Source organism: Rosa rugosa, chromosome 2 (assembly GCF_958449725.1).
Source record: "Rosa rugosa chromosome 2, drRosRugo1.1, whole genome shotgun sequence".
NCBI lineage: Eukaryota > Viridiplantae > Streptophyta > Magnoliopsida > Rosales > Rosaceae > Rosa > Rosa rugosa.
This window is the reverse complement of record NC_084821.1, coordinates 14,847,645-14,865,567: the sequence shown is the minus strand read 5'-3', so window position 1 is coordinate 14,865,567 and position 17,923 is coordinate 14,847,645. Positions and strand designations below refer to the sequence as shown.

The 17,923-nt window shown below is 38.6% G+C and overlaps 2 protein-coding genes and 1 long non-coding RNA gene across 3 annotated transcripts; all 3 read left to right on the top strand.

Moving 5' to 3' along the window:
• The first annotated feature begins 1,590 nt into the window (after nt 1–1,590).
• Nucleotides 1,591–2,455, top strand: LOC133729626 (uncharacterized). Its single transcript, XR_009856439.1, has 3 exons — nt 1,591–1,817; nt 1,966–2,077; nt 2,277–2,455. It is a non-coding gene; the product is annotated as an uncharacterized LOC133729626 (long non-coding RNA).
• Nucleotides 2,456–2,769: 314 nt separating this feature from the next.
• LOC133731977 (triosephosphate isomerase, cytosolic) lies at nt 2,770–5,862 on the top strand. The gene is made up of 9 exons (XM_062159429.1): nt 2,770–2,921; nt 3,106–3,181; nt 3,318–3,441; nt 3,533–3,617; nt 3,725–3,857; nt 4,019–4,113; nt 4,745–4,823; nt 5,371–5,453; nt 5,547–5,862. The coding sequence occupies exons 1-9, from the start codon at nt 2,883–2,885 to the stop codon at nt 5,595–5,597; spliced, it is 765 nt and encodes a 254-aa protein (XP_062015413.1). The 5' UTR covers nt 2,770–2,882; the 3' UTR covers nt 5,598–5,862.
• A 3,090-nt stretch (nt 5,863–8,952) lies between these two features.
• LOC133730411 (uncharacterized) lies at nt 8,953–10,251 on the top strand. The gene is made up of 2 exons (XM_062158010.1): nt 8,953–9,309; nt 9,556–10,251. Exons 1-2 carry the CDS (start codon nt 8,953–8,955, stop codon nt 10,249–10,251), a joined length of 1,053 nt encoding a protein of 350 aa, XP_062013994.1.
• The last annotated feature ends 7,672 nt before the right edge of the window (nt 10,252–17,923 follow it).

The following is a 17,923-nucleotide window of genomic DNA, read 5'->3' as shown; positions in this document are numbered from 1 at the left end:
TATTGAGATAGCATTGTCCTGAGTGAGGGTTAGCCCAAGTGATTTTTTTTTTTTTTTTTAATTTTTTTTTAAAGAGGGGTGGGGGGTGGCCACCCGATGGGGAAGTAGTTTGATGATTAATTAGGACTATGCTAGATCAAGGGTTTGAATCGCCTCTAGTGTAACAAAAAATAATGTGTACTATAAAAGTATCAATCTTTGGTTAAGAGATGAGAAACTAAGAACAAAGTGTAATTTTAAAATAAACCAATAAGATTAGTTTTTTTTTTTAAAAGGAAAGACGACAAACTATATTAAATGAAAACTAAGAACCACTTATCCAATTTTAGATTAAAAATTGTCCACTTACTCCACCAAGAGTTTTTTAACCTCAGTTACCTAATCTAATATCTATTGACAGTATTGTCCTCATACTCTCTCTCTCTTGACTCCCCTCAGCCTCTCTTTCCTCCCAGACTCTCTCTCTCTCTCTCTCTCTCTCTCTCTCTCTCTCTCTCTCTCTCTCTCCATGTCTGCAGATCGAAAATTTACGGTCGTCCAAAGAACGTGAGGGAGAACAACGGGTTCGGGTTTGAAATTGGGTTCGGTTTGTCATAATCAAGGGAGAGCCAGGGAAGGTCGGCGGCGAGCGTTTTTCCGATGCCTGCTACTGATGGGTCGTGGGGAGGAGTTGGCAGAAGATCCTACAGTGGATTTGAAGACGACCGGAGGGGTCCGCTTTCTAGGGTTTCAGATTTGAATTTGCTGTCTAGGGCTGACGAGGTCAACAATTGGGCCTCGACGAAGAAGCATATACAGTCAATCGATTCCGGTCGACGAGCTTCCTGGGTGCCCAAATCATTTTTTTTTCATTGTTTGTTTACAATTCAGCTTGTGTTGTATATGTGTTGGCAATAATAAGATTATTGGGGGGCAATAAAACGATTATTAGTGGGCAATAATAAGATTATTGAGGGGCAATAAAATGTTTATTGGGGCAATAATAAGATTATTGGGAGGCAATAATAAAATTATTTATTTGAATAAAATTCCGAAAGCTTTCAAAATTTAAAACATCTTCATTTTTCACTAATCATTGATCCCCAATAAACTTGTTATTGGGGAGCAAGAATATGTGTATTGAGGGGCAATAATATGATTATTGGGGGTCAATAATATGATGACTGAGTATTATTTGGGGGGGTCATAAAATCAGACGCCGGCATCCAGTCACCGGTTCGGTAGCCGGATTCGGGATTCCGGTCACCGGTTGCCGGATTTCGGTCACCAGTTGCCGGAGTCCGCGGCCGACCACTGGTCACCGGAGTTCGGCAAGGTCTCAAATGACTTCTCTCACTAAGTGACAAAGAAGGAGAGGGCAAAATTGTCCCAAAAATAAATAAATAAGAATAAAAAAATATTAAATTGGGTATTAGGGAAATAATCTCTTAGAGTGTTTGGGTAAGTGGGCAATTTTTAAGCTGAAATTGGGTAAATAATCATTTCCCCTATATCTAACACATGAATATCTTATTCAAAAAAAAAAAAAAAAAACACATGAATATCATTTTTTTGTTTAATTAGTAACTTTTTTGTTAATGGCCATAACTAATAAGAGTGAGGTTTGGAATCCTATCAACTTTATTGGTAGGTTTAGTAGTAAAATTGCCATTCATTATCTGAAAATATTGGTCCCAATTGATTAATAATTTGTTCATATTATATATGTTGGAAAAAATCAGAAAATACATATTTACGATATCTATCAGGTGATGAATAACGGTTTTGATTTTGTAGATAACAATGTACCAATATCGAGCAGTACAGTAAGAGCTGAGGTAGCACAGGATTCTGTATTTCCTGTTCAACCTATAGTAGAGCAATTAGTGAACCCTACATTCATTTCTAATCAAGCAAGAGAAAATCAGAAAATGCATATTGATCACATCTAACATGTGATGCACTTTTGTACCTTTTTTTTTGCAGCTCAGTAACAAACCCATATTCAGGAGCCGAGGGAGCTGCAGTATATTCAACCAGAAGCTGAACGAGTAGGAAACGCTCTGTCTATTCCTGATCAGACCAACCTATATAGCATGTTAGTAAAGAGATTGGATAATCCTAGCTAGCAAGATCGGTCAGGAATTTGAATATTTCAATTTTAGGGAGTCCTTTTTGAAACCTTTACATATATTATTATATAGTAGAAATTGTTCATTTATTTAGTATTAGTATGTTAAAAAATGCATAAATTTTCAACAACGTACATTTGATGTTGTTCAATTTTCTATGAACAGACTTATATTAGCTCAGAAAGAATTAAGGCAATTGCGGTCAAGCCCAGAAGTTTTGAAGAAACTTAATTAGAATATCATTTAGTGATAGAGGCACTTGCCGTCAAACCCAGAAGTTTTGAAGAAATTTAAATAGAAACAAAGTATCTAAACAATACAAACTGTACATCAAATGTATGTTTTCATCAACAATCCAAACTGTACTGTATTTGAATTCATCATTGTAAATAAGTTATCGAAGTAGAAATTTTATCATCATCATCACGGAAAATAAATGTATAGTTCATCAATAATATTGTAAATTCTAAAAATTATTTAATACAATTAAATGACTAAAAACAATTTAATTTTTCCAAATATACTCTCTTAACATTATGTGCAAATAGGAAGTGAAAATTAGGGTAGTCTAGAACAATACATTAATCAGAAAACCATTGACTGGGCCGTAATATGCAAATGTAGAACGTATATATGGACTGGGCAAAATCAGGACAGGCTCAACCCGACCCAACTTGTGTTAGGTGGATCTTCTCTTCTCGGTCACTCTAGACTCGCACAGTTAAACCCTCAAAACCTCGACTTTTACCTTTTCATCAACTAAACACAAAAATGGGCAGGAAATTCTTCGTCGGTGGCAACTGGAAATGCGTATGTCTCTTATTCTATGCTCCCTTCTTGCTTTTGTTTTTCAACTTTTGTTTCCATTTGGAAATGTTATAGACTCTTGATTTCACTTGGTGAGTTTTGATCGATAGCATGGAAGCAGTGGTTTTGGAATTGAGTTTGTGATTAAGTATCTGATAAGTAGTTTTGGGTCTATTGTTTTTTGCAGAATGGGACAACTTCAGAGGTGAAGAAGATTGTCACCACATTGAATGAAGCTGAAGTCCCTTCAGAAGATGTTGTGGGTAAGTTTTGATTTTTGCTCTACTATAGTTTGATTTTGTCATTTGTGATAGTTCACATCAAAGTAAAAGAAAGAACTTGTAGTGTACTGTCCAGTTCTTCAATGTTTGATGGAGCTGTGCTTTTCTTTTATTGCAGAGGTTGTTGTGAGCCCTCCCTTTGTGTTTCTTGCTTATGTGAAAAGTTTGTTGCGGTCTGATTTCCAAGTTGCGGCGCAGAACTGTTGGGTTCGGAGAGGTGGTGCGTTTACTGGAGAGATTAGGTGTGTTTGTTTCTAATGTTAAACTTTTAGAGGTATGCAGTTTAGACAGCAAGTAATTTGTCATAAACTGATCAGTTTCTTGTTTGCTCAGTGCTGAGATGCTGGTCAATTTGGGGATTCCCTGGGTCATTATCGGCCATTCTGAGAGAAGACAGATTCTAAATGAATCCAATGAGGTAATAAGGGGTGCAATTTGACCTTTGCATCTTTGCTTTCTAGCATGTGGTGCATTGCCACTTTACACAATCAATTATCGATCTTGTGATTCTCCTTGTCCATGCAGTTTGTTGGGGACAAAGTTGGATATGCACTTTCTCAAGGGCTGAAAGTTATTGCTTGTATTGGAGAGACTCTTGAGCAGCGAGAATCAGGATTTACAGTGGCTGTCGTTGCTGCACAAACAAAAGCAATAGCAGGTACAGTGGTACTCTTTAAGCAGCAAGATTCTCATGTTCATTATGTACTCCTCTTTATTGTCTTTGGTTTAGTAGGTCTAACTTTTCCCCTTTCATTTATTCTACACTGCTCTAAAAAATTTGAATATGTTACCAGCTGATTCACCCTTCTTCTCTTCCAGATAAAGTATCAAGCTGGGAGAACATTGTTTTGGCATATGAGCCAGTTTGGGCCATTGGCACTGGGAAGGTTGCAACCCCTGCTCAGGCACAGGAAGTAAGTATTGTTGGATCAGATGTTATCCCATCTTTTGTGTTCTGTTGTGTCCTTGGTTTCCTTATTCTTGCAAGTAGCTTTTGTGCATTTTGCATTGGTATATGCATGCTCGTGCAATTCTGTTTTTTTTTTTCCCTTTTTTTTTTTTGTTCGTATCAGACTATCAGCTAACAGAATTTGGGGAGATGAAATTGAACCTGAAGCCTCATCTATAGACAGAAACGTGTCTTGTGCTTAATCTCAAATAATTAATGTACAGATTTACATTTTGAGCAATCTTATGAGTAATTAGCTCAGTCTATATGCATTTTCATTGCTACTTTATGCATTCTTTTATGGTAGCAAGAACTGTTACGGTCATTGAATAATCAACACTCTCCAAAAAGTAAAACATTGGATGTTCAATATCCCCCTAACGATTTTACATTTGTACACATATGTTTCATGGTATGGTGCAACAGCAGTGTTACAGTAGCTGTATTTCTATGTGGAACTCATTTTGAAAATCCTTTGTATAGGTTTGTAAAGAATCTGCAACACTGTAGCCTTCTTTTATATATTATCAAGGTTTTATATATTACCTAACAGTTTTTAGGTGTCAAGTTCATTAAAGAGTGTTTTTTCTTATCAGGTCCATTTTGAATTGAGGAAATGGCTTCAAGTCAATGTTGGTGCTGGAGTCGCTACATCAACCAGAATTATTTACGGAGGTACTCTTCATCTATAAGCCATGACGCTATCCATAAACATCCTCCCTCTAGATGTGTTTGATTGTAAGTGTATTAAATTACTAACTAATCATCAGAACAATATAAGTGTAGAGCCTTCAAGGGTGATCTTGTTCTGATTGAGAAGCATAGTGTGAGTGTGGCTGGTTTTTATTCAGTGGTTTCTAGTTTCTACCACAAGTCAGTTCAACTGACTCAGTTGTCTATGTGGATTGTTGAGTCACCTGTCGAATCTGAAATATGTTGATTTCTGAACTCGAAAACATGTACGATCCAAGAACATACCAGGAACCAACTTTAGTTGACTGGTTGCTTCAACTTTTGGTCTGAGACACCCAAAAATGATACACCCTCTGCAAGTTGGGTGCTTATACTTCTCTCTGTCTACATGGAAAATGAATGAAGGCAGTTCGTCAAATGTGTAACCCCAAATATACACAATGAAACCAATTCTAGAGAAGAGAGAATCATCCTACATAATTACCTGTTAGTTGTGTAATATTCTACTTTAACAGCATGCCATCTTCAGGTTCTGTAAATGGAGCAAACTGCAAAGAATTGGCAACACAGCCAGACGTTGATGGGTTTTTGGTTGGCGGAGCTTCCCTTAAGGTGGTTGTTTTTTCTCTGTTCCTTGTCTCAGTTGTCTGTTTGGTTTCCCTTCAACCTGGTACTGATTTTTTTATGCATGTTTTCTTTGATTAGCCGGAGTTCATTGACATTATCAATTCTGCTACAGTGAAGAAGGATGATTGAGGTCAGAAATGCTCATTTGTGTTTGTCTAGCTTCAATAAACTTGTAATTGTAATGAATTTGTAGATTATATGACAGCCAAGAAAGAAAGAAACGTGTGGCTGTCCAGCGCATTCAATGTAAGAACTGCAAAGAAAAAAAAACTTGTGCTTGTAAGAATTCCTAGACTGGGAACTTGTATGAGGAAAACGATTTGGTATGGACACTGAAAAATTATAAAAAATAAATTAATAAAAAATATAAATAAATAAATATTGATTATGTGTATATCTGATTCTACGTCCAGTTGTGTTTCTGAGACCTATCCCCAAGTATGTGTATATCTTGATTTTGTATTTTTTTAAAAAAAAATTGGGATATGATTCTTGTGTAATGAAGAATAGAATCCATTGCTCCCCTACTATGTGGGCAGGAGAAACATTGTATTGTATACCTCATCGACATGGGCATGGGCCAATCCAGCAGAGGTATGGCATTCATAATATTCCTCCCATCACATTGAACCATAGGCCGTTGCAGTTTTGTAATTTAGCGCTCTTGGTTCTTCCGAGTAGCATTTAACATTTCAACCCTAAAGTTTCAGAAATTATTGATGATGGAGTGACCCCCGTGACCATAATATACAATTTGAGCTAAATATATAAATTGCTGCCAGTTCCCACAATCCAACCCAAACCAGTAAAGCAAAAGCAGAAGCACAATGATCATGCACGTTTTCTTTTCCTCTCCAGGTTATGTTCTACCGACACCATATTCCTTCCACATTTGCAGGTAAACTTTTGTATGGAAATTTTCAGGTAAAATAAGCTTTATGCGACTCTTTTTTGCCTCTAAATTCAAAGTCCCCTTTACAGATTGAACTCTAGAGTCTACACCAAACTTTTCACTCATTACAACTTTCCAATATATTAGTACGATCCAAGAGACGACTAGAGCATGCAATCATGATAATTGTGACTATGTAGTACAGGCAAGTGCTAGTCATACCCACAATTTCAAGTCGTTCATAGATTTGATATAGTCTCATAGTCACACACACGCTCTCAGTGGGTTATTTAATTTTGTCAATGCAGGTGCTCATGATCGCTAAGTTGTTCATTGATTGATATGGATTTCACAGTCACATATCTCGAAATGATTATTCGTTATATGAGTTTCACAAGCAACCCTACATGAAATTTTTTTTTTTTTTTTTTTTTTTGGGGGATTACAGAATTGGTTTGGAAACATGGAAACATGAACAAATGAAGCAAATCTATTTACCAAATTTACTTTTGATGAAAATAAAATGAGGTTTTTCGATGATAGAAAATAACATGAGTTGCTAGGGAAATGGTATACACTATTTGTTTATTTTGTTTGTATTGCTTGATAACAAAACCATTGATTTAATGACTTGGGGGCATTTTGTGGGTTGACTTCTATAGTCATCTCCAGCATTCATTCATTTATAGACAAAAATCCATGTAGTACCTGGTTGAGTACGGTCTCAAAAGATTAATTTCCATGGAAGACTAAAACAAAGGTCTTTGGGTCGTGCGTCATGGCACCAATAAGTGACTTCTTCATCACCTATTTGCTATGACTTTTTCCGCACTTACTTTTATGAATAATTGGCTGTTCCACTCATCACATTCCTTACGAGGTTCAGACTGATGACTCTTTTCTTCTTTCTGACCGACGGATCAAAAAGCCAAAATCAAGCTCCACCTCCACCACTTCTGTTGGAATCTTACCGGGGGTCCCTATTCCTCCTTACTCCCCTGTTGAAGCATTCCCTGATCCAGCTTCTGATGCCCCCCTTATAAAGCAAGCATCTTCCTCTTCGATCGGAGTGCGAAGCCGGGGGCCGGTTTGGCCGTACTAGAGGCCGAGGAGGACGAGGTCGAGGGCGTAATCGTGCAACCATGGAAGCCTCTGTTATTTCAACACATCTATCAGAAACCATCCTCAGGGATACTCTTTCTACTCCTGAAGGACTTTTTGCTGTGCAAATCATTTTGGCTGAAACATACCAGGCAACCATCCCTCCTTTGGACCTGAGTCTCAGTTCTTATCAGGCCCTGGTCCCCCCGCCTTCACCTCCAACGTTGACCTCTATGCAACACTTCGTTAATCCCTACCAGGCTCGTACTCCTCTGCAAATTCTCCCTGACCCGATAACTCCGATTTGTTTCCTGACACATGTGTCTGAAGATCAGGATCCCTCTGCTCCTTCAACCTTTGGGACTACAAACTTTGATCCGAATTAAGCTTTTGATCATGGCACCGGTGGCTGGCCAGATGCAGCCACGGGGTCACCATGAAACTACTATCCTAGAATTGTCAGGGCTTGGGGGCAGCCTTGACTGGGAAAAACCTAAGGTGGTTGAAGAAACACCATAACCCCTCGATGCTTTTTCTTATGAAAACTCGACAACATGAGCCTGTTCTTAATTTCTGGAAGAAACAGCTGCTTTTTGACCACGTTTTTGTGGTAAATCCAACAGCTAACAATGGTGGCGGCTAGGCTCTCTTTTAGGACAACTCTATCCATGTCACTTGTATTTCTGGTTCAGTTAATTTTATTAATACTTCGGTAACTTTTGTTTTGGAGGCTTTCTCTTGTAATCTCTCTTGGAAGTATGAGGAACCCCATGTTAATCAGAAAAATGTATTCTGGCGTTCTCTGTACACTGCTTTCTCCACATATTGCTCCTTGGTTGTGCTTGGGCGACTTTAATGAGATCCTTTGGCTCCACGAAAAATGGGGTGGTCTTCCTCAATCTCAGTGGAGAATCAAACTCTTCCAGGACTTTTTAAATCACTCACAATTGACGAATCTCCATTTTCAGGGTCCTGAATTCACCTGGTACTGTTTTCAACATGGGAAGGTGGTGATTAAGGAAAGGTTGAACCGTGCTTTGGCCAACAACTCCTGGATGGTTAACCAATCTCGGTCTCAGGTGTTCCATCTTCCTCTGCTGGGATCTGATCATCGACCAATATTAGTTGACACGGCTCCTGCTCAAATAAAGAATCCTCCTCTTTTTTGCTTTGAACATCTCTGGACTTTTCATCCTGCTAGCTATCAGATTGTGTAAGAAAATTGGAAGCCCTGTCTTCCTCATTTGGCTTGCATTTCTTGGGCAAGAAATTTGCAAAGCTGCAAATCCTCCCTTGATTCTTGGGCCAAAAGCACTTTCCCAAACTTTAGGAAATAGGTAAACTCAAGCCTCAATCGAATCCAATCCTTTTTGGAATCTGATTAAGAAGAAATTCAGGGGGATATCTCTACTGCCACTAATCACATTGCTACTCTTTGGTCCCTTGAGGAAGTTTACTGGAAGCAGAGATCCCGCATCTCTTAGCTAGCCCATGGGGATCTCAATACTCATTTTTTTCATCAAAGCACTTTACTCCGCAGAAGCTGGAACAAAATCCTTTCGGTTAAACAACCATCTTGGCCAGTGGTTAACCACTGAGGCTTTGATTGTCCAGCATCTCAACAGTTATTTTAGGGATATGTACACAGCCACACCAACTGACCATGTCCAAATAGTTCTGGATTTCATTGACCTGCTGGTCACTAATGAGATGAATGCTTCTCTTATGGCTACCATCTCCCTAGAGGAGGTTAAAGCAGCAGTTTTTGAATTGGGAGCTCTCAAAGCCCCCGACCCGGATGGTTTCTCTGGTTCTTTCTACCAGACATATTGGAACATTATCAAGGAGGTTGTTTTTGCTGCGACACACCAATCCTATGAATCGACTACCATTCTTAAGCAATTCAACAACACTTTCATTGCTTTAATCCCTAAAGTGGAAGCTCCCCAGCTAGCTTCATAGTTCCGGCCTATTGCTCTGTGCAATTTTGCTTACAAGATTTTAACTAAGATCATCTCCAACAGGTTGAGCCATTTCATGCCTGCGTTTATTTCAAAAAACCAGTCAGCCTTTGTATTTGGTTGCCAAATTCAGGACAATATCTTGGTGGCCCAAGAGTTGTTCCACCATCCCAAACTCTTGAAATCCGGTACAGAAGGGGAATTTGCTCTTAAACTCGACATGAACAAGGCTTATGACCGAGTGGATTGGAATTTTCTAGAGATGGTGCTGTTTAAACTTGGGTTCCACCATACCTGGGTTCGCCTTGTTATGAATTGTGTAACATCGACTTCAATGACTCTCCTTATCAATGGCTCTCCAGGCAGGAAATTTAGACCGACAAGAGGTTTACGACAATGTGACCAGCTCTCCCCCTTTCTCTTCCTGTTCATCAATGATGTGTTATCTACAATGATTAGAAAGATATATAACGCAGGTCTTTTAGATGCTATCAAGCTTAACACTAACGACCCTTTGGTTAGCCACCTCTTTTTTGCCGATGACTCAATCTTCTTTCTCAAGGCCACTTTGTCCAATTGTGAGGTTTTGTCTGACACAATTCATCAGTATTGCTGTGCTTCGGGTCAATCTATCAACAAGCAAAAGTCCACTTTGTTCTTCAGCCACAACACCCAACCAGAGATAGTTCATCTAATCAGTTCGGTTCTGGACATGAAATCGGTCCCAAATCTGGGCCATTACTTGGGTCTTCCTACTGTTTGGGGTAGATCAAAGCTCTCTGCTTTGGCTTATGTTAAAGAAAACATCCTTCAGAAGATAACATGTTGATCTAAGTCAACTCAATCTCAAGCGGGCAAGGAGATTTTGATCAAATCTGTTGCAATGGCAGTTCCGATGTACCCAATGATTGTTTTCAAGTTTCAAGCAAATCTCTCAAATCAAATAAAATTGGCGCTGGCTGACTTTTGGTGGGGGAACTCCTCATCCCCTGGAATGCATTGGAAAAAATGGTCTTCTCTCAGTATTTCAAAATCAGACGGTGGTTTGGGTTTCCGGAATTTAGCGAATTTCAATATTGCTTTGCTAGCAAAGCAAAGTTGGCGCATCCTTTCAAGTCCGAATGCTTTGTGGGTAAGAGTTCTCAAATGCAGATATTTCCCTCGATCCACTTTCCTTGAGGCAACCCGTGGTTCTTCCCCTTCTTGGGCCTGGTCTAGTCTCCTTGAAGGTAGGCAACTCATCTCGGGTGGAGGCATATGGCAGGTTGGTTCAGGTACTCAAATTGATTTTTGGAGGGATAACTGGATCCCTAGATGCCCCACTGGTAACCTCTTCTAATACAGGGCCCAAGATGCTCCTATAATGAACTTTATGAATGTCTGTCATGTCATTGATAGATCAACCAACTCTTGGAACCTAGATTCTATCTCTACTTTCATCCCTATGGAGGCCTTGAATGCCATCTAAGCAACCACTTTTGGTTCCCAGGAAGACCATGACAAGCTAATTTGGGCTCCCACTAGTTCGGGAATTTATTCTGTTAAGTCGGGTTATACATTTCAAGCCTCAGGTACCTCACAAAACTTTGCCTCTCACCCTCATCAATCCCATTCTATTGATTCTAAAGTCTGGATCTGGTTATGAAAAGTCCGAGCTACTCCAAGAGTGAAACATTTCCTTTGGAGGGCTCTGTCAAATGTCTTGGCTACAAATCATAATCGTCACAAAAGACACCTAGCTCAATCTCCTTTATGCCCTCTGTTGCAGGCTCATCTTGAAACTATAGAACACATTCTTTTGTTATGCCCATGGGCCAGGCAGACCTAGTTTGCTCATCCACTCTCTTATCGCATTGACTCTCAAAACATTACATCTTTGGACAGGTGGTTCGCTGAGTTGTTCATTTCTAATGGTGGTCTTAGTCCGGCAAATTCTCAATTTCCAACTCATGTGGTGTTCTTACTGTGGTTCATTTGGAAAGAGCGTTGCAATTGTGTGTTCAACCATATCTCCCTGAACTCTCTTTCGGTGGCATAAAAGGCTTTTATGGCTTCATCGGAATTTCTGACAATTCCTACAATTTTAAGCCTCAAGCTTCTTTGCATCCGTTGTTCTGAGGATTCCTCTCATTGGCTTTCTCCTCCTGTTGGCTCTTGGAAAATTAACACAGATGCAGCATGGGATTCAACCACTCTTTCTTGTGGTCTTTCAGCTATTCTGCGTGACTCTTCAGGGATTCTTGTGAAAGGTTTGGCCCGGTCGATTTTTGCTTCTTCCTCCTTAGCAGCTGAAGCTCTGGCAATTAATCTTTGCCTCAACCTTGCCTCCTCTATGCCTCTCTCTTCTTTTCAGTTGGAATCAGACTCTTTGGTGTTGATCTCAGCTTTTTAAAACCCTTTATCTGCGGTTGATTGGTCAGCCTCTCAGATTGTTTCGTCCATCCGAACAAAGACCTCTCGTTTTAACCGTGTAAACTAGCGTTGGTCCAGTAGGAGGGCAAATGCTGCAGCTGATCTTGTGGCAGCCTGGGCCTCACGCAGAGTGTGCCAGGTGGATTGGGACTCCAATCCCCCTCCCTCCCTAATGCGCATCTTGCTCTTTGATGCAGCTGGTCCCCCCTAGCTCTGCTCCTTTTCGGGTGTGCTTGCTGGAGCTTTGTCTCCAGCTTTTCTTTGCTTTCTAGTCTTTCTGCCTATGTTTCTATTTTTGTTTGTTTCCTTGTCTGCTTGTTCTCTTTGTAATGTCCCTCTGCCAAAAAAAAAAAAAAAAACTGTTTGGGACTCTTGGATCAAAATAAGTTACATCTAGTCAGATTTAATTGAAAATTGGTTGTTCGATTTGAGAGGAGTTGAACCAAATAGAAGATGATAATGAAAAATTTAGGTTAAGTAATGCTACGATTGATCGACGGCATTGTTGGCGAGGTATGGTAGGTATACAATCGTCAATTCTAGACAATTGAACATCCATCTCACAAAGAATTTTGGTTGAGATGTATGATTTTTGAGGATTTATTATTCTCAATAAGTTAATGATCAAGTTCGCAAAAATTGGTTAAAAGAAGTCTCTCCAATGAGAATTTTAGAATAAAAACAAACTTTCAAATTAATTGTCAAATGAATATTTTAAATTAGGATTAAATACTTGTTACTCCTCAAACTTTTGCCTGAAAAACAGTTTAGTCCCTCGCCTTTTAAATTAAACTGGATAGTCATTATTCTCTCTAACTCTCACACAACAGGTCTCTAACAGGCCTAAAATGACTATTATACCATCACTTCCTTCTTTTTTTTTTTTCCTTTTCTCTCTCTATTTTTAATTTTTCTCTCTTTTTATTTACTCTCTCTCTCTCTCTCTGAGAGTTGGTGTAGGCATACTCTGCCATTAGTGCAAACCATCGTCCCCGACCCAATTCCCCTGTTCCTCAGTCTACTACGTCCAAAGCCCCTCCCGCGACTCCCACAACGGCGAGAAGACCACCACGTCTTTTCAGTCTACCCCCGTCGACTCCCCTCACCACTCCCAATCCCTTGTCAGCCGCGACTCCTCCGCCATCATATGATTCAAAAAACAAATTGTATCCTAATTCCAATTGCTATATCAACATCAATCCATCACATTATCACCTCTACAGAAAGCTAGACAGGAACAAACACTAACCTAAAGCCAAAGAACCCGACTTGGTGCCTAATCCAGAACCCAGCCCACCACTGTACCCATAACCTCGACCTCTCCAACAACTCCCTCTCTGGTTCCTTAGACAAAGGTCTGGAAAACTATAAGCAATTGCAGAGACTGATACTCGCTGGAAACAAATTCACTTGCGAAATTCTGAAATTCCGACCGGAATTTGGTTCGATATGGAAAATCTCCTGCAATATACCTCTCCGACAACGGCTTCACCGGATCGGTGCTAGAGGATTTCAGCGACCTCAAGTCTCTCTCATGCATGCTCAACCTCTCGTTCAATCACTTTTGCGGCACGATTTTGAAATCACTCAGAGATTTACCCGTGACGGTGAGCTTCGATTTCTGCAAAAACTAGGCCATGAGTTCCTCGGGTAACCCAAATTCCTCGCTTGGATCCGATAACAACACGCAAGGCCTTGATCTTCATTGCGACGAAGGCGGTGATCTGCACCGGATATTGGGGGGGGGGGGGCGAGAGAGAGAGAGAGAGTTTTAGGGATTTTGTTTTTAGGAGGAGAGAGAGAGAAGTAGGAAAAATAAAAAATAAAAATAAAAAGAGAGAAAAATTAAAAAAATTTAAATAAAAGATGAAATGAGGGTATAATAGTCATTTTAGGCCTGTTAGGGACCTGTTGTGTGAGAATTAGAGAGAATAAAGACTATCCAGTTTAATTTAAAAGGCGAGGGACTAAACTGTTTTTCAGGCAAAAATTTGAGGAGTAACAAGTATTTAATCTTTTAAATTATCATTGATATTTTAAGCATACCTCATACAACTAATCGTTGAACTGAATAGCTAGACTTCATTACTCCTATATAGAAATAAAAAATTACGGAACTTCAAACATGATTGAGATTGAAATTGAAGTTCACGGAAAACAAGGAGATTATCGTAACTTTCATCAATAACTCATCAACAGTAAGGGGGAGACTCCTTGGTCTAATGTCAATGTCCTAGTAGTACTACTAATAACACAAACAAACACCAAGTGGATAGTGGTCTCCTCCATCTGCTTAATTAGGCCAACAAAAATAGCAACTCAAAGCACATGTGTTTGTTCCACTTGGTAGAACTAGATCCTATAGTGCTCCTCAAAAAAAAAAAAACTAGATCCTATAGTTCTATACTTCTATAAGAATTATTTTGGGGGCATCACTTAGCTATGCCTACATGTAACAATGAAAGGGCAGCTGGATAGCCTAGCTCACTAGATGTCAAAGAGGGATGCACAGGAAGCTTCCTTTTCTTCCTCAGGCTTAAAAGTAACATTTAAAAAAGCCTAATTTGACATTAATTAATTTCGGTGTATATGGCTAGTGTAACTATTCATACATCTTTTTATTTTTATTTTTATTTTTATTTTCTTTTTCATTTTCATTTTCATTTTTTTCCTTATCATTCAAATGACATTAATTATCAGGCTTAAACTCATATTAAAGATAAATCAAAACGGTTCAAATTTGGATTGAAAGTATGAATGGAGAGTGAATGAGTGATTGCCAGAACTTCAAATCGTTGTCGAAAATACATTCCTGAAGGAATTAGCGAGAAATCAAGGGGTGAGGGTGTCAATTGGAAATATAAACTTAGGAATTGCGTGACTTATTTGTTGGGTAGAAGAACTGGGAACTATTTCAATTGGTTCCAAATTTGATTCAAGTTGATTGCTATGGATAACAGGAGGAAAATTCGACGGTGATCAGATTTGATGGCGGTGGGCTGGTGGCGGTTGGCAACAATCGAAGATTCAAAGCATAAAAACCACTACGAAATATATAACTATCTAATATAATATATAATAAGATTAGCAGCATAGTGACATTTAGATGGGGTAGGGACAAGATAGTGGAGTTTAAATATGTTGTGAGAATGTACTGAATCTTGACTCTATCGCTATACTGCCCCGTCAATCTCGTTTACGAGTACTACAAATTTATGACAAGTTCCTCGCAATCTCGCATTCCCCATCCATCTTCATCTTCCAAGATGTACCTTTCATCAAACTCCTTTTTTACTTCTAACTCCTTTTCTTATTTTCTTCTCTCTCAACTAACTCGCTCTCACTTGGTGAGTTGTGGCCTTTTGGTTAGTTAGTTTAATTAATATCATGAAGATCATGAGTTCAAATCTCACTGATGTTAGGGGTGAGGTGGAAAAAAAATTGCAGTCCAGAATCAAAGGACAAAAAAAAAAAGGAACTCACTCCCTCCATTGAAAATGAAATTATTTTTGAACTCCCCCAACCCTGTTGGAGAAGTGGTTTAGATTATTATGAGGTTTGTAATGCCATGTTGTTTGAAAATCAATAGCTAAATTATAGAGGATATTGGCAAGTTTAATGTGTGTATCACATAAATTAGAATTTGTAACCCTCACCAACCTTCTCCAACAAAAAAATAAAAAAGGTCTTAGATTTTGTACCAAAATTTGAGATTTGTTGCAAATTTAATTTGATGATGTTGAAAAATTAACATTTGAATTACGATTGCTTATATAATAAAGGGATAATACTTAGTTACCATATATGGTAAACCATTTCTAACCATGCCTATCGTGTCTCTCCCAGAAGTCCAAAACTAAACACGTATCACTTTTTCTTTGAATGGCATATGCCGTCTTCATTCTTGTACCAAAACATTTTTGGCGGAATTTCACTTGATTCATGTTGATTCTGATTCCGGTTTTCTAGATTGTGACTGCTCCAACCACCTCCTCTGCCTAACGAGAAAAATCCAGCCATTGCTTCTCTTCCCTGACCCCCAATTTTTACCTAAAATCCATATCATCAAAATACGCCCTTCTCTCTCTGCTCAATTTCAACCTTCACTCCTCCCTCGATATCAAATTCTTCCTTTCACAATTTTCTAACTTACAAACTCACAAGAGTTTCCTATAACAACACAACATGTGAATTTGTGTCTCTCTGCTATAATTGCGAGATAGATGTTAGTAGCTCAGTTGGTTACAAAGTTCTCAATGAATCTCGCATTCGCGGCTTTTAATTATTGTTTATTTTCTTCGAAGATTGATAAAGCATTAAGACTTGAAATTTACATCTCACTCTGCAATGCTTCCATGCCCTCTCTTTCTCTCAATGGATCTGAAACATCTGATGGTCAGAGAAAGAGAAAGAATTTTGGAAAAAAAAAAAAGACACATATTACAATGTAGGAGAGACGCGTAGTGATTTGTTAGGAGTGACTGAGTATATATGATCAGCTAAATATTATTCATTATAAAATAACGTGAAATGACATGAAAAAGTGACTTTGGATTAGAGTTGTATCTGTAAATAAAACTTTGAAAATCAGGAAATGCCAACAACCTCTCATTTTCCCAATAACTAACCTAATATTTTACTCTAGAATGACGATGAAGAGATGAACCCTAACCCTACTGGCTACTGGGTACGGGCGAGGGCGAGATCCCTTATTTTCTTGTTAAGGGTTTCCAATCCCTTCTTTTCTTGTTAAGGGTTTCCAACAGCCGGCTCAAACGGCTCACTTCCCCCCACAGCCGAGCTAAATTCTTCACGTTAGAATCGGTGGCAGCACGCCACTTGGCAAACATGCCTTGCGCGGGGCCAGTGGGTCCCATCCCCGAGACTTTATGGACCCAAAGTCGGAAGAGGGTGGGTGGCGGGCTGAAGATCACAGCTCAGGTTTGCTGGGGCATGGAACATGTGAGATGAGGTCAAAAGAAAAGGTCAACATATTCAACGGCCGTGATTCGATTGCCTGACAAAGGGCGATGACGTAAGCCACACAAACGGTAGTGCGTCATCTAGGGCAGGAGGAGAAAAAGTAAAAATTTGGATTTAATTAAGCGTGCAGTAAATGGTTGTCAAAGGCTAGGGTTTCACGGGAAGTGATGCATGGTTGGGAATTATTTCTTGCTTTCCAAAGATGGCGATGACCTAGTCATTCCAGTCCATCAGTCGTAGATGTAGAGTGGGTTTCATATGAGTCAATTAATAATGATGATAGTAATATATGCAGGCATGATCACCATGAATGAATCTTATTGTACTAACATACTTTTTATCCAAGATAAGAAAGATCGAGCTGATTTTTTTTTTTTTTTTTTTTTTCTGATAGACTGACTGACACCAACATGTTTGTGTAAATTTGATGGACTGTTATTAACCTATGACCAACTATATATAGTATGAACTTCCCATCAATATATAGTATAACTATTGTAAGTCCGGGTCAGAAGAATTAATAAGATGAAAATTAATTATATGGAAGGAATGTCTGAATTGTTCTTACTTGAATTTTCAAAAGTCTCCTCTTTTTTTTTTTTTTTTTTTTTACAAGACATTAGGTGTTTAAAAAAAGATAATGAATTTTTTTTTTAATAAAATTTAGTTTTTTTTTTTTCCCTTTGATTACAAGAAAAGGAACATAAAATTAAGAGCCTTTCCATACAAAATCTACAGTAAGCTAATTATATATAGGCTTGATAAGTTGATAACGGTAAAGAGTTATTTCAAACTGACATTCCCACATTTTGGCCTATATAATTGTTATTGCATCCACAATAAAGTTTGTCTCTCCAAATGTGATTGAATTGTATACATGCAGTGATAATATTGAACAAAAACTTTTCAAACAACTTAAAATTGAGATCAACCAAAAAAAAAACAAATCAACTACCCCTTAAAAATAGTTACAAAGCACAAAATTTAACTATATAACTAACTGACGGACTTCACTCATTTAGTTATTGACCGGTAGAAGAACACTTTGGAAATGAACCCCTAGCTCTTCTCTTCTAGCCTTATAGGAAAAAGGAATTGAACCCTAG

Bases quoted from the DNA above. Each gene is read 5' to 3' on its own strand.
- LOC133730411 (XM_062158010.1), top strand. From the start codon at position 8,953: ATGGGGATCTCAATACTCATTTTTTTCATCAAAGCACTTTACTCCGCA. The intron at 9,310-9,555 runs GTTGTTTTTGCT...TGCCAAATTCAG, and splicing joins ATTGGAACATTATCAAGGAG to GACAATATCTTGGTGGCCCA.
- LOC133731977 (XM_062159429.1), top strand. From the start codon at position 2,883: ATGGGCAGGAAATTCTTCGTCGGTGGCAACTGGAAATGC. The intron at 3,442-3,532 runs GTGTGTTTGTTT...TTGTTTGCTCAG, and splicing joins GCGTTTACTGGAGAGATTAG to TGCTGAGATGCTGGTCAATT. The intron at 4,824-5,370 runs GTACTCTTCATC...TGCCATCTTCAG, and splicing joins AACCAGAATTATTTACGGAG to GTTCTGTAAATGGAGCAAAC.